Raw genomic sequence first — 25,464 nt, 5'->3', positions numbered from 1 at the left:
TTAAGTCTGATCTCTATCCATATAGAAGCTATCAATGGTTAGGGTCCATTTAAATTTTTTGCTCATTTTGTCAAGGAAGAGTTAAAGAAAACAAACTAACAATAAAAACAAATGGTCTGCTTTGTGTATGTGTGTGTGTGTGTGGGGCTGGATGGTGTTACCGAGCTTCCTCTACAGACCATGGTGGGCAGCAGCGAGGCATTAGCAGGACAACAATGGCTGTGCTTTGCCTGTGCTCTGAGATTCTGAGTGCTGAGACACTGTGGATGGGTGTAGCTAGGTCCTGAGAAACTGTATCTTTTCAGGGTTATAGTCTTCACCCTCTGTGTTTTTAGCTTTCCTGCTTGTCTACTGGCTTGCTATCAGGGCAAAGTATCCAATACTGTAGTAAAGCTCTCACCACAGAGATGGCTGAGGTCACACCCCATCCCCCTGTGGTCTGCTCAGTTGTGAGCTGCCTGCTGAGCTGTAGCCTGCCCTCAGCTGGTGCCCCATATAAAACTACCCTCTCCCTCAAGCAAAAACAGTCCTTTTCTGGCAAATTTCAAGGATGTCTTCTTTTGGCAAATATTTGTGGGTTTTGTTCAGTCAAGCACTTATTTCAAGACTTGTCATGAAATAAATTCTGAGAAAAAACAGAGCTTAAGTAGATGAATGTGTCCTCTCAACCATCTTGACCAGAAGTCCTCAGTTCAAAACTTTTATTTGTGAAAGAGGACAGCTGGAGTAAAAGTGAAATTTGTTTTCATCAGAAAATGAGTATTTTGCTTTTTCAGTTATATGGTTCTGTCCACCAAACCAATATATTTTTTCCAAAGCAAAAAGAGTAATGATAAATGACGGTTGGTGTAAATTCCAAATTGTGTTTCCATCCCTCATAGAAGACACCTTAATTGTCAGCAAGTTCAATAGACACGAATGTCAAGAACCAATGACAAGGGAGATTAAGGTTTTGCATAGATTTAACTAGATACATGAGAAAAATAATTAAATGTTATTTTTCATAATTAGAAAATCACAGACCCAAGCACTGTGTCTCTATTCTTTACATATAGCCAATAACTTTTCATTTTCCTAATCCTTTTTTTCTCTTATATTAGTGAGATTTTTAATAAGCTTTTCCTTCTTCCTAAGATATATCTCAATTCTTCAGACATTTTAAAAAGGGAAATGAGAAATGGAGTTTGTAAGCACACAAAGAGAGAGGGAGACAGAGGCACAGAGAGGCAGACAGAAAGACAGAAACTCACACACAAAGACAGAAACAGAGAGACAGAAAGACAGACAGAGAGAGACAGAGAAAGAGACTAAGAGAGAGACAGAGACAGACAGACACACACACACACATACAGAGAGAGAGATAGGGAGAGACAGAGAGACAGCTAGACAGACTGACAGAGAGAAAGAAACAATACTTTGAAAAGTATTGACATTAAAATTGTGTCTGTTCATTTGCTGTCGTAAAATGAGAGTAGCTAATTTTGACTTTGAGATTCAAGGTCCAATTTCTGGTCCCACTAAAATGATTTTGGCGTGTGTGTCTACTGAGCAAGCTTTTTATATTCTGTTTATTTTTTTTCTCTGAAAAAATTATATATGGAATAGGACCAATCAAAATCTGAGATTCCAGCACAGTCTAAATAGTTCTCTTTAGGCTTCCAATGTTTTGATCTTGAAGGTAAGGATAGTTGTTTGAAATAGAGTTGTTTTCAACCTCTGAAATATCCATTTTTCTGAGCATGTATAAGTCCTAACTTTACAAGTATGAGTGATTTTGGTTTTCGAGAATGCCTTTGAGCTTTCCTATATGTGACGAAGAGTTTATAGAATAAATATATTGTTTAGGTATAAAATACTTGTTCAGGTTTGAGCAAGTTCAAGAATTTATTTGGCTTAATTTTACTTATTTATTGCAATAAAGCCTATTGTAAAATTGAGGAGGGTACATGCCTAATTTCTGCCTTAGTAATTTCCAGCTATCCCAGCAGTTTTTGTCAAATAATGAATTCTTATCACAAAAGTTAGGATCTTTGGTTTTGTTGAACACTAGATTGCTATAGTTGACTATTCTGTCTTGTGAACTTAACCTGTTCCACTTATCAACTAATCTATTTCTTAGTCAATACCAAATGATTTTGGTGACTGCTGCTTTATAATATAGTTTTAGCTTTCCAAGCCCACCTTCATTTGATTTTTTTTCATTAATTCCCTTGAGATTCTCGACCTTTTTATTATTCCATATGAATTTTGCTGTTATTTTTCTAGATCATTAAAATATTTTCTTGGAAGTCTGATTGGTATAGCACTAAATAAATAGATTAGTTTAGGGAGTATTGTCATCTTCATTATATTCGCTCGGCCTATCCAAGAGCACTTAATATTTTTCGAATTATTTAAGTCTGACCTTATTTATGTGGAAAGTTTTTTGTAATTTTGCTCATATAATTCCTGACTTTCCTTTGATAGATGATTCCCAATTTTTATTTGTCACAGTTATTTTTGAATGGAATTTCTTTGTATCTCTTGCTGTTGGGTTTTTTGGTTGATAAAAATGCTGAGGATTTATGGAGATTTATTTTAATCCCAACTTTTAAAGTTAGAATTATTTTAATAGCTTTGTATGGGTCTGGGGTTCTCAATACCATCTATCTTCTGCAAAGGGATAGTTTGGTTTCCTCATTGCCTACGCTAATTCCTTTTAATCTTTTCTCGACTTTTTCCAAGTTAGCATTTTAATACAATATTGAATAATAATTATGGGCAACCTTGTTCCTCGACATATTACAGGGAAAGGTTCCAGTTTTTCCCCATTTTATATAATGCTTTGCATTTTAAATATATTCTGACTCTTTTTAAAAAAGTCCATTTATTCCTATTTAAGTGTTTTTATTAGGAATGGATTTGGATTTTAAAATGCTTTTTCTGCATCTATTGAGATGATCATGGGTTTTTTAGTTTGGTTTTGATATTGTCTTTTTTTTAATGCCTTTTTTTCAGGATATATGCATGGGTAACTTTAAATTAACAACTGCCAAACCTCTGTTAATTTTTCACCTCTTACCCCCCTACCCTCCCCTAGATGGCAGGATGACCACGACGTTAAATATTTAAAATTAAAATTAATAAAATAAGTATACATAAAAACGTTATTTTTACGAATCAATCTGAAATTTTACAATTACTTGGAAGGAAATCAAAAATGCATGTGGCATAAAAAGGATTGGGAAATCAATGTAAGGACATTCCAGGTTTTTTCTGGAACTGGTTCAGTTCATTACTCCATTGGAAAGACTTGGTTGATCTCGTTTGGGATGGCCTGGTCCATCAGAACGTCATCATATAGTATTGTTGTTGAATAATGATTCCTGTTCTGCTCATTTCCTCAATCGTTCGTGGTTCGTGTAAGTCTCGGCCTTTCTGAAATCATCCTGTTGGTCATTTCTTGCCAGAATATTCATAATTTCAATACCCAATTTATTCACCTTCTCCAATGATGGACATCTATTCAGTTTCCAGTTTTTAACTACAAAAAGGGCCACAAACATTCGTGCACAACAGGTCCTTTCCTTCTTTATAATATCTTTTTGGGATATTAAAGTAGTAACATGCTGGATCAAAGGGTAGGTTTGATAACTTTTGAGCATGTTCAAACTACCTTAAAATGGGGATTCGTTCAAACTCCACCAACAATATCTTTCCCCAGTTTTCCCCATCCCCTAATTATTTTTTTCCTGTCATCTTAGAATCGGCGGGTGTTTGGGTATCTTAGGTTGTCTTAATTTGCATTTCTCTGATTAATAATGACGGGCATCTTTTCATATGATGAAATAGTTTCAATTTCTTCATCTGAAATTGTCGTTCATTCCCTTTACCATTTTCAATTGGAGAATAGATTTTTTATAAATTAGGTTAATTCTCTATATTTTGGAAATGGGGCCTTTATGGAACCTTTTGACTGTAAAAATTTTCCCAGTTTTTGCTTCCCTTCTAATCTTTCTGCATTGGTTTGTTTGTACAAAAACTTTTCGTTTTTATAATCGAATTTTTTTTTGTGATCAGTAATATCTCTGTTCTTCTTTGGTCAAAAGACCTTCCCCTTCCACAGCTCTGAGAGGACTATCCTGTGTTCCTCTAATTTATTAATAATTTCATTCTTTTGGGTCAGAACCCATTTTGACCTTATCTTGGTGTACAGTGTTGTATGGATCTTGTTTTATTTGTTTCCAATTTTTCCAAATTTTTATCAAACAGTAAGTTCTTATCCCAAAAAGTGGGGTCTTTGGGTTTGGAAATAAGGTTTATTTTGTTGACGTTTCATCCCTTGCCTAATCATTACTGATCAATTCATTCTTTTTGCCAATAAAATAATTTTGGTAATTGTTCTATAATATAATTTAGTCTGGTACAGCTAACCACCTTCATTTGATTTTTTTCATTAATTCCCTTGAAATTTTGATTTGTTTTCCCAATGAATTTTGTTGTTACTTTTCTATCACTAAAATGTTTTGGTCTGATTGGATGACTAAAAAATGGTTGTTTGGTAATATTTCATCTTTATTATATTTTCGCCCTATCCAAGGCATTTTTTTTTCAATTGGTTAGATCAGACTTAATTTGTGGAAAATGGTCAATTTTGCCAAAAGTTTCTGATTTTCCTTCGATAGTTCAAATATTTTATTATCAGTTACTTTAAAATGGAATTTCTCTTTGTAACCTGACTGTTGGATTTTTTATAATATAAAGAATTTTGATGAATGGGTTTTTTAAAGCAACTTAAGTTGTGGATTATTTCTAATAACTTTTAAGAATCTCGGGTTCTCTAAAATCCATCATGTTGTCGGAAAGGTATTTAGTTTCCTCATTGCCTATTCTTTTCCTTTAATCTCTTTCTAATCTTACCAAAGCTACTTTCTAATTTTAAATTTAAACGGTGATGGGGGAAGTTTCCCGCTTAGGGAAGGTTTGGTTTTCCCATTACATATGATGTATGTGGTTTTAAATGATGTGATTGTTTTGGAAAATCATTTATTCCCATGGTTCAAGTGTTTTAATGGACTGGATGTTGGATTTTGTCAAATGTTTTCTGCATCTTTGAAATGATCATGGTTTTTAATTTGGTTTTAATAAGGAATTATATTGGTTTTCCTAATTGAATCATCTTCAAATAAATCCCCTTGATCTTAGTGTTTATCCTGGGATGATTTTCGTGTCTTTTTTGCTAATATCTTATTTAAGTTTTAATCAATTTCATTGGGTTGGTCTAAATTTTTCTTTTCTCTGTTTTCAGTACCTGGTTTAGGATTGTCTGTGTCAGAAGGATTTGGAGGGACTCCTTTCTTCCTATTTTAAAAATTTATATGATTGGTTTTTTTTAAATTTTGGAAAATTCACATAACCATCTGGTCCTGGGTTTTCTAGGGGTTGTTTTTGTTTCTTTTTTTTCTGGAAATGGGACTTTCAAAAATTTCTTCCTCCCTTTTAGTCTGGGAAGTCTATTTTTTGGGTGATCCTTTCATGGGTTATCAAATTTATTGGCTAAAGTTGAGTAACCCTTATTTTTCTCACTCTTCGGTGGTTCTCCCTTTTCTTTTTAAATACTAATTTCTTTTCCCTCCCCTTTTTTCTAATCAATTTAAAAGGTTATTTTTTATTGGTTTTTATGAACCAACTTGGTTTATTAATTATTCAATGGTTTTACTTTCAATATTTTATTTGTCCTTTTAATTTTAAATTTCAATTTAATTTGATTGGTTTTTAATTTGGTTTTTTGTTTTTATTAATCCCAACATTTTTTTCTTTCTCTGTTTTTTTAATAAGTCGGGATTAAATTCTTATTCCGCTGTGGGATCCCATAAATTTTTGGTACGTCTATTTGTTTATCTTGGGTTGAAGTTAATTGTCTGAATTTTGTGGTTTTTGTTTAATTACTTTTTGATTTTTTAACCGTTTTTTTGTTGGTGGTTTTTTACTCGTCTGACAGAAAGATTTATATTTCCTTTTTGTTTAATTTTGAGTTTTATTTAATAATGGTCAATTTTTAAAGGTTCATGTTGTGGGGGTTTTTTTCTTTCCTTCTTTTTCGACAAATAAATTTTTCTATTTTTCTTTTTAAATTTTTTCTTATTTGTTTTTGGTTTGGTTTTTTGGGGGTTGGATTCCCACTTTGCGTTTTTTGTCTTTTCTTCAAACTTCTTAATTTCCTTTAGGGTTGGATGAACTTGGGCTATATGTTTAAATTTGATTTGTTGTTGTTTTGTGTTGGGTTTTCTTCCTTATCTTTTAATTGATCAATTTTTTTTGCGATCTGGAAAGGATGGACTTTTTTTGAATGGTTTTTGTTTTTTTTAATAGTTTTCAAATGGCTTGAAATTTTTGTAGGTTCGCTTTGAAAGGGTTTCCCTTTTTGGAGTTCTCCTTCCTTTTTTGTTACTAAATCTGTATTTCCTGATCCTATGATTTGTTTTCTTTTTTGTCCCCAATCTTTTCCCTTTTAAATTATTTTTCGTTAGTGATCCTCTTTAAATCCCTCCCCCCCTTTGAATCTTTTCCCCTTCCTTCCCTTTCCTTTTTTTCCTTTCCTCTCCCCTTTTTAATGAGGCAAGAAAATTTTCTTAAAACAAATGTAATTATTTTTTTTTGACAACTTGTGAGGTAAGATTCCCTTTCCTCCTCTAAATTCCTCAGATAATAAGTTTTTTGCCTCTTTGGATTGGCCCTTTTCCCTCCTTTTATTTTTGCCACATCACTTTCCTATCCTTCCCCTTTTTATTTAACAGTAAAATCAATTTAATGTATTCTTTTTTATATCCCAAAGAAAACAATTTCAAAAGATTTTTACTTGGTAATTTTTGGGCAAAGGACGTTTTCCGAAACAAAGGAACTTTGTTTCTTTGCTTCTTCCCGGAAGAAAATGCCCTTAGAGGTTTATTTCCCGCCAAGTTCTTTTTTGGATTCCAGGTCCCTGATCCTTTAGTGGGCACCAGATCGGGTGATTTTTTAGATTTTTAAATTTTTTTTTTTTATGAAAACCAATCTGGCTTTTCAATTTCCTTGGGTTTTATTTTGGGTTTTTTCAGAAGGTGTTCTGTTCTTTCGCTTTTTTTCTGTTCTATTTTTCAGCAGTTCCCTTTGTTTCGTTAGTATCTAGGCTCTTTTTTCTTGTTTTCAAAGTCAATAATCCCAGTTATTCCCTAATTTTTTCCAATCTTATTTTGGAATAATTAGGTCTTTTATTTGCTTTTTGTTTTTACGTTTTGGTTCAATTCAATTTCAATTTTTTAAAAATTTTTTTTATTATTTTTCTTTTTTTTAATTCAAATTAATTTTAAATATTGTTTTGGAAATTTTTCCATTTACTAATTTTTTTAATTCTTTCTTTTTCTAATTCCAATTCCCTTTCGGGGTTCTTTGTTTTCAATTAAAATCCTCTTTTGAGTTCTTTGTCTTTTCAACCCAAATTCTCTTTCAGTTTTTTTTTTCAATTCTCCTTTTTTTTGTTTTTTTTTTTTTTTGTTTTCAGGGGGGCCCTTTGTGGTTTTTCTTTAACCTCTCTTTTGAGGCTTTCATAAGAAGGAAAGGCAGGTATTTTGCTTTAGTTCTTCAGGTTTGCTGACCTGCCTTTCTGCATAAACTGTGATTTCCATCTTTTTTCTTCATGTTTTAAAGCCTTTAGGTATGTCTCCTAGGCAGGGGTTACCATCTTCCTCGGACAGGGGGAGTAAACCATTTCCACTCTGTGGTTTGGGAGTGCTCTGGTGAATTTTCCTTCCCCAACAGGAGGTGGATTCGCACCGCTGAGCTAAAATGCCAGTTGGGCTATGTGGGGAATTTCCCTAGGCAAGACTAAAGGGGAAAGTGTCCTGCCCCAGGAGAGCCTCTTGTGGGACTGTGAGCATTGCAGTTGACCAAACTGCTGATTCTGGAACTGGCAGTTCTGCCCCCCGTCTCTGCCCGACACTGGCCCTGGGAAAGCTTTTGGCCCGCCAGGCCCCCCCCTGCACAAGATTGGAGGCTAACCTGGCCCCTCCGCCGTGCAGGATCAACTCCCCAAGGAAAAGTTTCTGCAGGTTGGGGCTGACTTGTGGACAACTGAGCTTTCACTTTCGTTTGGCCTCCTCGGGCCTAATTTCTCTCCCAGTCTGCTCGTCTCCCCGGCCCCGGAACCAACCTTTTTGGTGGACTGCGGATTTTTTTCGGCTGGTGGGTGTTCCCTTTATCTTTACCAATTGGCAGTCAAGACTATTTTTGAGGCTTGATAATTTATAAAGAGGGTAAGAGAAGAGCTTAGAAAGTCGCTTGTGCCTTCTCCGCCATTTTGGCTCGGCCCCGGAAGGGAACTCTCAATGCCGTTTTTCTTTCTTCCTGTCTTTCCTTTTTCTTTATTCTTTTATAAGGATATAACTTCTGTCACTCTAGTAATCGTGGTTAATTTAGAATCAATGACTTCCTACATTTTATTTTGTGCTGAGGCAAGTGGAATTAAATGACTTGCCCAGGGTCACAAAATTAGTACCTATTAAATGTCTGAGGCTGAATTTAAACTCAGGTCCTCCTGACTTCAGGGTAACTTCTCTAGCCACTTAGCCATCTAGCTGCCCTAACTTCCTACATTTTTACAATGTATTTTTTACTAACTGGAAAAAGCCGTAAGTTCTCTGGCTAAATGCCTCAGGTACCCTGGATGCCCTTGAATCATGGTAAAGTGGCAAGGACATTTTATGTGACCTTTAAATATCAAGGCCATTCTAAATAAAAAGCAATATATTTATAAAAGTATATGATCAAATAAATATATAAACATATGAGACATAAAATATAATTAAAAACTCTATTTACAAAGAAAATTAAAACACTCCCAAATAAGAATACTTGCAACAAGAAAGTAAAACAACAAAACAAAACAAAAAAAAAACCTAGAAAACTAGTGAGAGTCAAATATTGTGTATATTGAAATTGGTGACAATTAAGATGTCTTCCAAGAGGAATGGAAACACAATTTGGAATTTATACCAAACGTCATTTATCATTACTTTGTATTTCTGAAACAACAAGAAATAATGAAGGTCATCCCACTGGTAAGTAATATGCAGAATCTGATTTTGAACTCCCAGTTTTATGACGGAAACTTTCCTCTTCATTCCCAGGTCACTTTGGATCCGGATATCATTCTGTCCTAGAGAATAAGGAATGCAGTTTAACAATAATATCTTCTGCATTTTACATATGCTTCAGATTATAACTGGAGTCTTTGGGAATGGTTTACTCCTTTTCTTGTATGGCTTTAATTTAGTCACTGGACAAAGGATAAGACCAATGGATACAATTTTTGTTAATTTGTTCCTTTCCCATATTATAATGATTCTTTTCAGGGGAGTTCCCACAGCAATCCAAGTTTGTATCCAGAAAATTTTCCTGAATGACACTGAATGCAAAATCATGGCTTATCTGCAGAGAGTAGCCCGAGGACTTTCACTTTGCAATACCTGCCTCCTGAGTGTCTTCCAAGCCATCACCATCAGTTCCAACAGCCCCAAATGGGCCAAGCTCAAAGCCAAAGCCCCAAAATACATTGTTCCGTCATGTGTCTTCATGTGGGTACTCAATTTGTTGGTAGATATAGTTGTGCCTCTACATGTGACTGGCCTTGAGAACAACACGTTCAATCACCTTAACAAGAACGAAGGATACTGTTCAATAGACTGGCATGCCATAACGACCTCCAATCTTGTTATGTGGAAGACACTTTATGATGCGGTATTTCTGGGATTCATGGCCATTTCCAGTGGCTACATGGTGCTTGTTTTGTTCAGACACAAAGAGCAAGTCCAATACCTTCATAGCACTAGCGTCTACCCTATTGCCACCCCAGAAACCAGAGCCACTAAAATAATCTTGTTGCTCATGATTTCCTTTGTATGCTTTTATTTAGTTAGTTCCATCTTTGTTATTGTAATGGAAAAATCTAAAGATACAAGCCAGTGGGCTATACATATGTCTGCATTTTTTACTTTATTTTACTCAACAGTAAATCTTTTTGTTTTCATCAGTAGTGATTCACAGATCCTCAGTTCTAGTAACATTTTCAAAAGAATAAAAATTCTCATCCTCATTCCTTAAAATCTCAGAACAAATGCATTTAAACTATGAAATTTCAAGGAAGAAAATAAATTCTAAAATCTCAGTTCAAAACTTATATTTGTGAAAGAAAACACTGGAGAAGAAGTGAAATTTCTCTTCATCAGAAAATGAGTATTTTGCTTTTTCAAATGTATGGTTCTGTCCACCAAACCAATAATTTTTTTCCAAAGCAAAAAAAGTAATGATAAATGATGATTGGTACAAATTCCAAATTGTGTTTCCATTCCTCATGGAAGACACCTTAATTGTCACCAAGTTCAATAGACACAAATATCAACAACCAATGACAAAAGGGATTAAGGTTTTGCACAGGTTTAACCAGATATGTGTTAAAAAATTATAAATATTATTTTTTCATTACTAGAAAATCACAGAACCAAGCAGTGTCTCTCTTCTTTACATTTAGCCAATCACTTTTCATTTCCTAATCCTTTTTTCTCTTACAATAGTGAGATTTTTAATAAGCTTTTCTTTCATCCTCAAATATATCTCAATTCTTCAGACCTTTTTAAAAAGGGAAATGAGAAATGGAGTTTTTAAGTACACACAAAGAGATGAAGACAGAGACACAGAGAGGCAGACAGGCAGACAGACACACAGAAAGAGTGAGACAGAGAGACAGAGACAAAGAAAGTCAGAAAACAAGAGAGAGACAAAGAGAGAGACAGAGAGAGAGAGAGGGAGAGAGGGGGGGCCGCAGAGAGACACAGAGAAACACACACAGAGAGACAGAGACTGACAGAGAGAAAGAAACATTACTTTGAAAAGTATTGACAGTAGAAGCAGTGTGGCTGTTCATTTGCTTTCATAAAATGAGAATAGTTAATTTTGACTGTGAAATTCAAGATCCAATTTCTGGTCAGCCTATCAAGATGTTGGTGTGTGTGTCTACTGAGCAAGCCTTTTATATTTTGTTTATTTTTATTTTTTCTCTGGAAAACTTATATATGGAATAGGACCAATCAAAATCTGAGAATCCATCCAAGTTTAAATAGATCTTTTCATGCACCCAATGTTCTGATCTTGAAGGTAAGGACAGCTGTCTAAAATAGAGTTGTTTTCAGTCTCTGAAACATCCATTTTTCTGAGGGTGTATAAGTCCTAACTCTGCAACTTTGAGTGATTTTGGCTTTTGAGAATGCCATTGAGCTCTCTTATATAAGACAAAGAGGTCATAGAATAAATATATTATTTAGGTATAAAATACTTATTCAAGTTTGAGCAAGGTCAAGAATTTATTTGGCTTAATTTTACTTATTTATTGCAATTAAGCCTATTGTAACATAGAGGAAGGGTCCATGGGAGAAAGGGAACAAATCTTGTTTGAAGGAGAAGTAAGATAAAATGTATTAAATCCTTTATTCCACAGGAATACTTTTGTACAGGAACTCTGCCAGGTTCCTATTTGATCCTCATTCCACAATCTATAAAGAACATGAGGCTATCCAACTTCAAAGAACTATGTAAAATAAAAAGTCTTCGCCATAGCAGTGGAGGAAAATAGGAGGTAGCAGCAATTAAATTAACCAGAGAAGAAACAATAATATTGAAAAAGAAATATTTAAAATAAAATTTGTAAGACAAATCAGAGCAGATATAAAAATCAAAAAATCAGAAAAGGAAATTAGTAAAGAAAAAAAGTATAAAAGAATAAAAAGGAATGAATTCATACTAAAATTTTTTATAGAAAAAGTAAAGCAATCACAATGATAATGGATTTTTGATTCATGAAACAATGCATAATTCCTAGAAATTTACATATTATAAATGGCAAATCCATCTTGTAAAAGAAGACAGTATGAGAATGATTTCACAAACCAGCTTTCAAAGAAATAATTACTAAGGCAGCTAAGAGCTGAACACAAAATAATGGATCAGAAGATATAAAGGATCAGAGAAATGAAATGAAAAATTAAGCATTCATAAAATGCAGAAGCAGAAAAATTTGGGTTGTACAATAAATTTTTAAAATTCAAAAGGATGGCAGATCCAAAATATAAGAGTAGAAACTTCATTTGAGTGCCCACTTCTCATCACTCCCTCAGAAGTAATTTTAAAATAATGCATCAAATGTTATTCTAGTGCCAACAAGTGCTTTAGTAGAGCCATTCTTTAGTAGAGCCATTTTCTAGCCAAAGATAACTTCAGTCACAAGCAGAAATATGTGGTACCTATACTTTTGCCAATGCCCAATTCTGAGTTCTAAGTTTTTGGATGGAGAGAAGGCATTAGAGTCATAAAGAAACAAGGGCTCTGGTTTAACTTCAGAGTAAACAGGGAGTAGCATTGCTAGTTCCTGGTGAATGGTTTCAGAGCAAGAGAGACGCACACTTGCCTGTATTCCTTAGGTAGGACAGAGTTTCTTCCAAAAGAAGAACTAGAACCCATATAAAGAGAACAGTGACCATGACTTTCTCTACATCATACAATCTTAGAATCACAGAAAACTTACAAACTGCAAGAACTAGTTATGAAAACCACAGGGAAACAAAGAAATAACAACAATTTTCACAATAAAACCTAAAACTTGAGAAAGTGATACCCCTCCACCACTTCTACCAAAGGTGATGAAAGTCAAATTTTAAGCGAAATTCAGAGTTATATAAGTAAGAAAAATTAGCAAACCCTCATAATATAATCTCGATAAAAATATGTTTTGGTGACAGGGAAGCTCAACACAAATCTCAGAAGAATTCAATAACTTGAAAATATTTGCAAGAATAACATCAATGAAGATTATAGAATTCAGATTAATGGAAGAAGCATTCCTAAACAACCTCAATGGAAAGATAAACAAGAGCAAACTATTAATTCTGTTTTTTATTTTCTCTAAATTCTAGATAAAGGCCTTAAAATTCCTTTGTTAATCTTTCTCTCTACAGAATATAGAGATTTTTATAGAGTGTAGGATAAGTATCATAAATAGCCTATTTCAATTTAATCCCCAACCTATCATCATACATTTATTACATACTATTGGCATGTTTCTAAATTTAAAAAAACATAAAGAATAAAAAACTATACTTTCAGAAATAAACGTAATATATCTATTCCTATTACGCACTCCATGTGTAATCCAGTTTTTTTAACCAAAAGCTTGAAAAATATTATGAGCATCATTTTTTATCGACAGAAAATAGAAGCTTTAATTTCAAAAGATTGAATCACAAAATCACTATCTAGCTATTATTAACAACAGATTGAGTGCTCTTTTTGCTTTTTTTTTTCCTTTGAGAATGTTAACATGTATTTTTTAATATGTCCCCCTTCCTTGATCATAACTCAAATGTCATGTCAATGAAATGTAAGCTGCTCCAAGGGAGGTTAAGTTAATACCAGTAAAGCTAATTAAGCATATGCCATAACAGAACCATGTGTCTGAATTTTGAACCTTAGTGTTGGAATGTCTGTCATGTTTTATTGTCTTCGAATTAGTATTGGACCAGAAAGCATAGACCACCGATTTGATTGCACACCTATCCCTTACCTTTGTGGCCAAATTATATTATCCTGGAGACAGAACCTTTTCCTACCACTATTTCTGACATATATTCTTCCATATCTGAAGATGAGTGGACTAGTCTAGTGATGCTAGTATTTCCAATGAAAGTGTCCATTTCAATCAGGATCTCTTTTCTAGACACTTTTTTTCCCCTCCTCTGTCACCATGACCGTTGGTTTGTTCCTTCTTGGGCCTCTTTCAGTTTAAAGTTAAACTTTATTTCAACTTTCTCTCATTAAATAAGCATTGTCATAGAGCCTATAAGCTGGAAGTTTTTTATAGGAGAAATGAATCCTGATAGAGTTTCATTATCAAGCCAGATTTTTGGATCAGTTCAATCCAGACAAAGCAAAGATAGGAGGAATTCACAAGAGAATTGGGAAAATTTTATTCAATCATCAGACAACCGGGTTATAGAAGGAATAAAGGACTTTATTTAATTCAAGAAATTGGACTTGAAATAGAAAGTATTATTCATTTTATCCTCCAAGTCCTGGATCATGTCATGTAAGCTCTTTCAGTCATGTTTTTCTAAGTACAGTACAGGTAGACTAACAAAGAGTCCAAGTTAGACAGAATAATTCTCCTAAATTAGTTTATTTGATTTATGCTTATATTTCTACTATAAACTCATGTCTATAGCATGTTTCCCAATACTAAAAACTCATTAAACCAAAAAATACTCACACAGGAATACATAAAATTTAAATGACTCTACTTTTCTCTCAATGTGTAACTTAGATGTTTTCTTTTAAGCAAATTCCTAAAGATATATCGTTGATGTAATGGACTGAAGCTCGAGTTGAAGCACTGAGGTCCCAAGCACGTGCAGCTAAATAGCAATTGAACCATACTCTATTAATATAGGCTTGGAGAAAGAGTGGCCCCCACCCACTCTTTGTGCAAGTTCTGATGTCTCCTCAAGCTTCAGCCCATTACATCCATCATAGTCTATTAATAAATCATAGTAGACATAAATTGGTTACTTTTCCTATCAAAAGATTTGTCTCTAAAACAAAGTGTTCAATTAATTAAAATTATTTTCAGAAAAACTAGAATTGATGATTTTTTTAGTAGATCACTAGCTTTCAGGGAATTGTTCCCTGGCATATCAATGCACAGAAATCACACTCTGTATTTCTTCCTTTCATATTATTAAGTAGAAAGAAAAGTTTGTCCTCAAAATGTAAAGTGTTTTTCCTTTAGAGATTCTAATTAGTTACTTTTAATAACTGCTGGGGATTTTTACTTCAGATTAAGGGATGTCATGACATGGTTCTTCTTCAACTTTTTTTTGAGGTGACAGTAATTGAGGTTCTTGGGGAGATGAGTCGAAGGCTGTGCTTATAACTCGGTGACCATCCCCACAGTCCTGCACCCTTCCACAAGCACACAAACACACACTCACACACTCAAAACCCAAACAACACCAACAACTGTATCCACTTTTTGGCACAAGTCAGATGGGGGTAACTCTCCATCTTTGTTCCAGAGATCAGATTCCTAGAAATCTCATTTAGGGGAAAAGAATTATATTTTTCAGTTCTTGGGATGCAGAAGAGACCTTGCAGATGATTTTCCTTTTTTAGCCACTGTAGGGATTATTCCCTTTTTAGATTACAGCAGGGACATATTAGCTTTTCTTGAAATCTTTGATTCTGTTTTATCTTCCTTAAGTGGTTCTGACGGCGGGGTGGATGGAGATTGATGATCAGCTGTTATATTCAGATGCTGACAGATTCTGCACTGAAACCCTCCTGGGAGAAAATGACATCCTGATTGTTCCCTTTCTCATTTTATCAGGAAAGGAGTTAGAACTTTTGAGTCTAAGCTCAACCCAGGAGAAGTAGAAGCTCTGATCTCTGATTGAAGCTGAATGTGTGGGAAATGTCACTGTGACTGTGCAAGTTGAGAGCCCATTTGAAGGTGCTTTGGCAGAGCATTCTGGGCTTAGACCCCTGGCTGCTTCAGGCCTCTGTGACCTCTATCCCTTCTTTCCTCACACAAGCGGCAGGACTGAAAACAATGCAGATTCCAGGCTGGTATGTCCTGTGGGGATTGTTCAAATGAAAGCTCCACAGTCAGATCCCGTTCTCTGACCCAGAGCATTATAGAGCATAAAGGAAGCCAGAGAAGTTGACCAAAAGCATCCATTTTATAGGTGAAGTAACTGAGGAAAGGGAATATGTTTTTTCCAATCAAAGGAAGTTAAGCATTTCAATGTTTAAAGGAAAATCAAATCCAGTTATCTCTTCTTGGTCCTCGGTCTTTGCCCGTGAATCATAATAATTGGGAAGGCCCCATATTAGAAACATAGGATTTTGTACGATAATTTTCTGACAGAAATAAAATGATCCCCAAAGACAGAAAGGGGATAGCATTTGGTTGCTTATTCTAATTGAAATTAAACATCTTTTTTAATTAAATGATAGGTTATAAGGTCAGGTTTAAATAACTTTAAATTCTTAAAAAATACATTTCAAGATTTTTATTATTTTAGATAATTTTATAATTTACTATTATTAATAATATTAAAAACAACAATAATTTAGTAACTTTTATAAGTTTTCCCTATTTTCTTTTCCTTCTCTTAGGCTCTTTTTCTCCCCCTCCCCCAGTTTACTACATGAAGCAATAGATAGAATTCTAGATCTGTGAGTCAGGAAACATGAACACTTATTCAGTTTCAAACACCTGATTGTTGTGTTACCCTCCCCTAGTCATTAATTCTCATCTCCTTTTGGTGTAATTGTATAATCATATAATTTATTTTTTATATAATTATAATTTTATATTATATTTATTAAATAAATTATAATTTATAATTATATTATATATTTATATAATTTTTATTAGGAATAAAATGCATGCAATTTGTTTTGTGACTTAGCTAATTCCCACACATTTGGTGCTTTTAAACCCCTTCAATTTCGTTCTTCTTCATTTAGTCTTTACTGCCTTTTTTTTAAATTTTCTCACTCTGCTATATCAGGATTTATTATATATTCAAATATATTTCATCACCCTAAATAGGTTTAAATTTCTTTCGTTTTATTTGGCTGTGATCAAGTAGTAAAAGTTTATTTTTTTCCTATTATTCTTATAGACCGTTAATTTATTTGGGCACAATGTCCTGCCTGAATTTTTCCCTTTTTTCAGACTGTGTTCCCTCTTTACATTATCTGTTATCCTTAAAGAAATTCCTTTTCATAGTCCTCTGTTCTGACAGGGAAACAGGATGGGTTTCAGGATTTATAAATTGCTATTTTAGTTTCTCGTGAATGTTTTAAAAATATTTAAATGTAATTGATAACTGATTAGATCTTTTTCATGTATTTGACTAGGCCTATACATTCACAATTATTTTTTCAGGGTAATTCTTTTTTGAAAACCTCAAATTCAATTTTGTTATATTTTAAAATTCTTTTTTAAATACTTTTAAATCAATTCATCAACATACGGTTATTATTTCTCCTCTTTTCATTGGATCTCAGATTTTGCTTTAAATTTTTATCAACTTTGAATTTTCCTTTATCAAATATATTTGATAAATTTAACTTCATGTAGCATATATTTAATGAATTTTTTAAAAAATCTTCACTTTACCTTGATTTGAAAAATTAAATGATATTTCTTGATTTAAACAGAATTATTAAATTATTTGCAGTACTTCAGGATTTATTTCCCAATTTGTTCAAATCGCAATATTCTTTTTACACAAGTTGTCTGTAGTCAAATGTTCAACAAAATGCAGTCAGTGGGTCTAAATTTTGGTAAAGATAATCTTGCATCATAACAATAACAAATCCTAGTAAATAATTCCACTCCAGCTTTTAAAGCGTTTAATATGGATCTGGGACTGATTTCTTCAAGATGCGTCAATGTTAAAAAAAATAACATCAAGGAATTGTACTAAACTTCTTATCTTTCTTTATTCGATAACTAATGAATTTCATACATAACAAATTTGGAGATTATTTTATATTTGCACACCAACTTCCAACTTTTAGCATTCTTTTTATACTATGGATAGACTTTTTGAAAAGCAGCATCTTATCGATTTCAATTCATTGTTATACTTTCAACTTCCACTCCAGAGTGGTAAAATTTAAAATTTCAAATCAAGGTACAAAACTGAAGGTTGAATAATTATGAAGAGATATAATCAATATCTATACACATGTAGAAATATATATTGAATATTTACCTTTATGAATTAAATATTCATAAATATATATAATCAATACCTATGTATATAAGACATGCAATATAAATGTATATTATAATATAAATATAAGTATTTTTAATTGGAAATTGAATTATAGAGAGAAAATATTTAATGAGATAAGAATAGTAGAAAAATCACCAAGAGAATTTAAGCATTTATATGTAGGTAATATTTTGGAGAGTACTTTGTGTCTGGAGTTAGAAAGGCATGATTTCAAACTTTACTTCAGAGATTTATTATCTACATAAACATGCTCAATAACCTCAAGTTCTGTCTGTCAGTTTTCTCAAGTGTTAAATATAGATAATAAAAGCACTCCCTGGTGTTTTTCATAGTTCAAAACTTGTTATGTATTTGTATAGTGATTACTATATTGTTGACATAAAATAGTCTTAAAAACCACTTGATACAATATACTTCAGTAAGGATTTCTCATGCAAAATTTATCTAAATGATTTGTCAATTTCTTTGAGCCCAAAAGTGCTGCAAATCTTTAATAATCAACAAAAATAATAGTTAATAATTAATAGATATTGAAATAAATACATAAAACTAAGTGTCTTGTCAATGAGAAGACAGTAATATTTCCTTTGAGGAGGAATAACTCCTAGACTTTAATGGGAGTGATATTATGAATTTCTTAGCAAAGCATTCTATAATTATTTCTTTCATTCTCCTCCCAATGCATGCATGGGCTGATAAGGTTAATGACTATCCAAGATGATTTATTCTATCTATACATCTAAATGTTTATCTAAAACCCACCACAGTGGTTTTTATTAGGTTTCTCCTTTTCTCTCCCAAACTGAATCTATTTCATCTTTGTAACCAAGTCATTCCTTTCAGCTCTGTCATGAGTTGCATGCCCATTTCTATAAGAGCTTGTTCTCAGTTTCTTGAGTTAGAAAACTGTTTCCTTAGTAAAAGTTCCCACCTGACAACATAGTCAAGCAGATTTATTTGGCCAACATGTTTTATAAACCAGAGCAATTCCTTTGGAGAGATTAAGACCCCCTGGAAAGTTTCTGAGTTATTTTATTAATTTTTGCTTGACTTTGAGTTGTGGGTTTTTTAATATCAAATCTTTGTGATCCATTTGGGGTTTCTTGGCTACTAGAATGATTTGCTTTTCCATCCTACTCAAATTAAAATGAGGTAATAAAGCAAACAGGGTAAAAATTCCCAGTGACACAGAGGTAGTAAAACTAGGGCTAGATTTGACCTCAGAAACTTTGACTGCAAGGCTAATACTTAATCTACTACTACTAGCTAACTCACTCGTTGAACTACTTCTTAGTTTACTATCAAATGTATATCTATTCGTTGTGAATGGGGACACACAGTCTTTAAACATGGTTAAGGATGGAGGTAGATGTATTTCCTTTTTGGACATGTGTACTAACTGCAAGCAATATTTTTCTTAGGAGCCATCTGAATCGAGGCAAAGGTTTCCAGAGATGAATGAAAGATTCTGTATTTCCTTTAATTTTCAATCCATTCTAACAGCAAAATTTCTCTTATGCCTTTGAGGAAAACCATTGCTTTATCTTATTTTCAGACAAAAAGATTGATGCATTGAAAGACCAATAAATATTTAAGAATTTCTCAAGTTACTATGGTATAATTTTATTCACCTTGATGTCACATTTTGTTTAAATGTTGTGTTTTCAGAAATTGAATGTACCAATAAGAAGGACTATATATTTAAGAAGAGAGAATTGGTCCTTAAAATAATCATATTGGGCCATTTGAAGAAACAATTTATAAGAAAGACCATCTACGTCTTATAGCAAACATCAATTTGGATAAGGCAGATATTAAAAAAAGAACCCAGAAAGATTTATTGGTAAAACGAGGAGCCCATAAAAGTCTAAACCACAGAAGTCCACAGGTCTATCTTAGATATCTATTAAAACCAAAAAGAGAGTAACTGTGAGTTACCGGACATGGTTGAAGCAAAGTGAAATACAAGTATTTCTGAATTCCAGAACGAAGTGAATCAACATTATAAAATGTCAAATAAAATTTGTCTCAAAAAAATGTGAGTTTTCATTTATTCAAATTTTTAATTCCACATGTATCCTTAGGGAAATAAATAAAAGGGGGAAGTACATCAAATCCTTTTTATATATGATATATTTGATCTTTTAGTTATATTAACTGTTGTGCTCCATGTTGTGATAGAGGTCTGAAACTAAAAATTAATAAATGCTTTTCTTGAGGGGGAGCAAAGACAGAAATAGTCTTATTTCACCCCAATCCAAAGCTCTTATCCCATCTTACGGCAAAACTGAATGAAGCTTTGCAAAGACCCTTTGAAAGGGTATTACTCAAAATCTTTCAAAAGTTATGCATAGAACACAAGCTTGTGTGTGGATCACATAAGAAAAAAAAATTCTTTTTCTCAATTAATCTTATCTAAAAGTTATTTTATAATTGTTTCACTCTCCTACAACACTAATTTTTTTAATCTTTTTCCTATAACACTAAAATGATAGATCACCTGTTGGACTTTCTCAGATAATCAGAATAAAAAATTATTATACTGTCCACAAAAGCCATAAGAATCTAAATTAACGGGTAACAGGATCTCTCCTGTATTGAATCTATTTTGTGCTAACTTATAAAAGCAATTGTTGCCCGTATTGGGTAATGTTTTCTTTCTGAAGGATTATCCTTTCAGTCTTATATTTGATAATTATGAGTTATCAATCCATTCTAAAAGGAGGCATACAGATTTATCAACCACACATTTGATATACACAAAAAAGACATTTTGAAATAAATTTTAAATTCCACCTATATATAAAACCATTTTACAATGCTAAAATAGAATAATTGAGAAAGTAAAAATTTATTAGTACAATATTTTCAAAATTTATATTTAAAATGACCAAGAAAACAAAAGCCCACCTCATTGGTAAAGAGTTGTAGAATCAAAATTCCTGATTTTTAAACAGAAACTTTTTTCCCTGGTCAAAAAATTTCTGTAAAAAAAAACAATTTATTATTCCTGTCCAAAATGTTGATTTTGGCTTTGGGAATGGTTTCCCCTTTTTGTTCTTTAAATTTCACTAGTAAAATAAAGACCAAGGAAAATTAAAGTTTTTCCCAATTCCAATGTTCATCTATTTCATTTTGTAATCCAAGTTGTATAGAAAATTTTGGTCTTAATGAAACTTTTTCTGGAAGAACCCTTTTATTTGATATCCCAGTTGGGTCTTCAGGCCCTCCCATCATAAAACAATAAATGGGTAAAAATCAAAACCAAGGGATTGTTCCACACCAATGGACCGGGTTAAGTTTTGGCTTTAAAAGGAAAACCCAGGACCAAAAAGGGGGAAACCCAAACACACAAACAAAAGAAAAAAAGAAAGAAAAAAGACAAAAGGGAAAGGGGGAAAAGAGAAACAGACAAAAGAGGAGACCAACAAAAAAAAGAAAGAAAGAGACAAAAAAAAACAAAATTTTTGGAAAAAAGGAAAGAAAAAAAACTTTAAAAGATTACAAAGATTTTTATTTTTTTGGGGTTTTTTCAAACCTAACCTAGATTTTGGTGTGTGTGTCCACTGATCACATCCTTTAGTTTTCTATTCATTTAAAAATTTTCTCTGTAAAAATTATATATACAATAGGGCTAATAAAAATCTGAGGTTTCAGCTAAGTTTAAATAGTTCTCTTTCTGCACCCAATGTTTCCTATCTTAAAAGCAAGAACAGCTGTATCAAACAGAGTTTTTTTCACCCTCTAAAACATCCACTTTTCAAAGGGCACATAAGCCATAGCCCTGCCTCCACGAGTATCTGGCTTTTGAGAATGCCATTGAGCTGTCCTATACATGACAAAGACATCATAGAATAAAAATATTGACTACATGTAAAATATTTATATATATTATATATTTTCTTAAATATGTCTTTATATATATATATATATATATATATATATATATATATATATATAACAAAATTTATTGCTTGATATTTTAAGTCCTTTCTTATATTCCTGTACATGGTAAGGTGTCCTAATTCTTTTCCTATTTTACATTTTACTTTTAAATAAAAAAAGATATGTTTTATAACTTTTTAAAAATCTAACTGAGTCATATTTTATGTGATCTATGAAGTATCAATGCCATGCTAAACAAAAAGCAAATATGTTTACATAAATATAGAATAAAACAAATACATAAACACATGAGACATAAAATAGAATTAAAAATCCCTATTTACAAAAAAAAATTACAATAACACCAAATAAGAATAGTTGCATCAAGAAAGTAAAAAAATAATAGAAAACTAGCATGAGTAAAATATTTTCTAAAACATAGCATTTCTTTAACAACTAAGGATTAATGAAGATCACCTCATTTGTAAAAAATGTGCAGAATCTGATTTTGAATTCCTGGTTTTATAACAGATACTTCTCTCTTCATTCCCAGGTCACTTTGGATCTGAATATCATTCTGTCCTAGAGAATAAGGAATGCAGCCTAACGATGATATCCTCTGTATGTTACATATGCTTCAGATTATACTTGGAGTCTTTGGGAATAGTTTACTTCTTTTCTTGTATGGCTTTAATTTTATCACTGGTAAAAGGATAAGACCAATAGATACGATTTTTGTTAATTTGTTCCTTTCCCATATTATAATGATTCTTTTCAGGGGAGTTCCCACAGCAATTCAAGTGTGTATCCAGAAAATTTTCCTGAGAGACTTTGAATGCAAAATCATTGTTTATCTGCAGAGAGTAGCCCGAGGAGTTTCACTTTGCAATACCTGCCTCCTGAGTGTCTTCCAGGCCATCACCATCAGTTCTACCAATAACAAATGGGCCAAGCTCAAAGCCAAAGCCCCAGAATACATTGTTCCATCGTGTGTCTTCATATGGGTACTCAATTTGTTGGTAGATGTAGTTGTGCCTCTACATGTGACTGGCCCTGGGAACAACACGTTCAGTGACCTTAACAAGAACCTTGGATACTGTTCAATAGACTGGCATGCCATAACGACCTCCAATCTTGTTATGTGGAAGACACTTTATGATGCGATATTTCTGGGCTTCATGGCCATTTCCAGTGGCTACATGGTGCTTGTTTTGTTCAGACACAAATGGCAAGTCCAATACCTTCATAACACTAGCATTAACCCTATTGCCTCCTTAGAAACCAGAGCCACTAAAGTAATCTTGTTGCTCATGATTACCTTTGTATACTTTTATTCAGTTAGTTCAATCTTTGTTATTGTAATGGAAAAATCTAAAGACATAAGCCAGTGGATTATACATATGTCTGCATTTTTTACTTCATTTTACTCAACATTAAGTCCTTTTGTTTTAATCAGTAGTGATTCACAGATCCTCAGTTGTTGTAATATTTTCAAAAGAAAAAAAAATTCTCATCCTCATTCATTAAATTCTCAGAACAAAGACATTTAAACTATGAAATTTCAAAGAAGAAAATAAATTCTATATTCTCAGTTCAAAACTTTAAAAAAATAATTATAACTTTTTATTGAAAGAATCTATGCCTGGATAATTTTTTAACCACATTATCCCTTGCACTCATTTCTCTTCCAACTTGTCACCTTCCTCCCTCCACCCCCCCTCCCCCAGTTGGCAAGGAGTTCTATACATGTTAAATATGTCACAGTATTTTCTAGATACAATATATGTGTGCAGAACTGAACAGTTTTCTTGTTGTATAGGAAGAGTTGGATTCAGAAGGTAAAAAAAACCCAGGAAGAGAAACAAAAATGCACACAGTTTACATTCATTTCCCAGTGTTCTTTCTGCTAAAAGTTTTCGTAATATTGAATCAGCGCTGCATTCTTGGTATAAAGCTTACTTGGTCATAGTGTATTATCCTGGGGATGATTTTCTGTAATCTTTTTGCTAATATTTTATTTAAGATTTTAGCATTGATATTCATTAGGGAGAATGGTCTATAATTTTCTTTCTCTGTTTTCAACCTACTTGGTTTAGGAATCAGTACCATGTCTGTGTCATAATAGGAATTTGTTAGGAATCCTTCATTCCCTATTTTTTCAAATAGTTTATATAGCATAGGAGTTAATTGCTCTTGAATGTTTGGTAGAATTCACATGTAAATCCCATCTGGACTTGGGGATTTTTTCTTAGGAAGTTGGTTAATAGTCTGTTCTATTTATTTTTCTAATATGGAACTGTTTAGGATATTTACTTCTTCTCTTAATATGGGCAATCTATATTTTTGAAGGTATTCTTCCATTTCATTTAACTTGTCGAATTTATTGGCATAAAGTTGGGCAAAGTAATTCTTAATTATTGCCCTAATTTCCTCTTCATTAGTGGCGAGTTCTCCCTTTTCATTTTTAAGACTAACAATTTGATTTTCCTCTTTCCTTTTTAAAATCAGATTTACTAAGGGTTTGTCTATTTTGTTGGTTTTTTCATAGAACCAACTCTTAGTTTTATTAATTCAATAGTTTTTTTACTTTCAATTTTATTGATCTCTCATTTTATTTTTAGAATTTCAAGTTTAGTGTTTGATTGGGGATTTTTAATTTGTTCCTTTTCTAGCATTTTTAGTTGCAAGCCCAATTCATTGACCTTTTCTTTCTCTATTTTATGCAAGTAGGCCTTTAGAGATATGAAATTTCCCTTTATTACTGCTTTGCCTGCATCCCACACATTTTGGTATGACGTTTCATTATTGTTGTTTTCTTGGGTGAGGTTATTAATCATGTCTATGATTTGCTGTTTTACCTTTATTCTTTAGTATGAGATCATTTAGTTTCCAATTATTTTTTGGTCTACTTTCCCCCGGCTTTTTGTTGAATGTAATTTTTATTGGGTCGTGGTCTGAAAAGGATGCATTTATTATTTCTGCCTTACTGCATTTGAGTTTGAGGTTTTAATGTCCTAATATATGGTCTATTTTTGTATAGGTTCCATGAACTGCTGAAAAGAAAGTGTAATCCTTTCTGTCTCCATTTAGTTATCTCCAGAGATCTATCAGATCTAACTTTTCTAGTATTCTATTTACATCTTTGACTTCTTTCTTATTTATTTTGTGGTTTGATTTATCTAATTCTGAGAGTCCAAGGTTGAGATCTCCCACTATTATAATTTTGCTGTCTATTTCTTCTTGCAGCTCTCTTAATTTCTCTTTTAAGAATTTAGATGCTACAACACTTGGTGCATATGTGTTTAATATTGATATTGCTTCATAATCTATGTTACCGTTTAGCAAGATATAGTGCCTCTTTTAATTAGATCGATTTTTGCTTTTGCTTGATCTAAGATTAGGATGGCTATCACTGCTTTTTTGACTTCACCTGAAGATTTTGCTCCAACCTTTTACCTTTACTCTGAATGTATCTCCCTGCTTCAGGTATGTTTCCTGTAAACAACATATTGTATGATTCTGCATTTTAATCCATTTTGCTAACCGCTTCCTCTTTATGGGGGAGTTTGCCTCATTCATATTTATGGTTAAAATTACCAATTTTGTATTACTTCCCATCTTGTTAACCGCTGTTTATGGTTTTCTCCCCTTTTCTCCCCTTCCCCCCCTTCCCAGTATTAAACTTGCGAGCACCAATTGCTTCTCACAG

At 32.8% G+C, this 25,464-nt stretch overlaps 3 protein-coding genes across 3 annotated transcripts in view; all 3 read left to right on the top strand.

Moving 5' to 3' along the window:
• Nucleotides 1–9,176, top strand: part of LOC116420116 (vomeronasal type-1 receptor 4-like) — a 44,996-nt gene extending 35,820 nt beyond the window's left edge. The window contains 2 exon segments of the mRNA XM_031943708.1: nt 7,837–8,199; nt 9,144–9,176. Of these exon segments, the coding sequence (XP_031799568.1) occupies nt 7,837–8,199; nt 9,144–9,176 (396 nt within the window).
• A 10-nt stretch (nt 9,177–9,186) lies between these two features.
• Nucleotides 9,187–10,139, top strand: LOC100925208 (vomeronasal type-1 receptor 4-like). Its single transcript, XM_012553052.2, is given in 2 exon segments — nt 9,187–10,084; nt 10,087–10,139. Coding segments are annotated over 2 exon segments (951 nt in total).
• A 12,089-nt stretch (nt 10,140–22,228) lies between these two features.
• LOC116420139 (vomeronasal type-1 receptor 4-like) lies at nt 22,229–23,305 on the top strand. Its single transcript, XM_031943935.1, has one exon. The coding sequence runs from the start codon at nt 22,352–22,354 to the stop codon at nt 23,303–23,305; it is 954 nt and encodes a 317-aa protein (XP_031799795.1). The 5' UTR covers nt 22,229–22,351.
• The last annotated feature ends 2,159 nt before the right edge of the window (nt 23,306–25,464 follow it).

This window comes from Sarcophilus harrisii, chromosome 6 (assembly GCF_902635505.1).
Source record: "Sarcophilus harrisii chromosome 6, mSarHar1.11, whole genome shotgun sequence".
NCBI lineage: Eukaryota > Metazoa > Chordata > Mammalia > Dasyuromorphia > Dasyuridae > Sarcophilus > Sarcophilus harrisii.
This window is presented reverse-complemented; position numbering and strand designations above follow the sequence as displayed.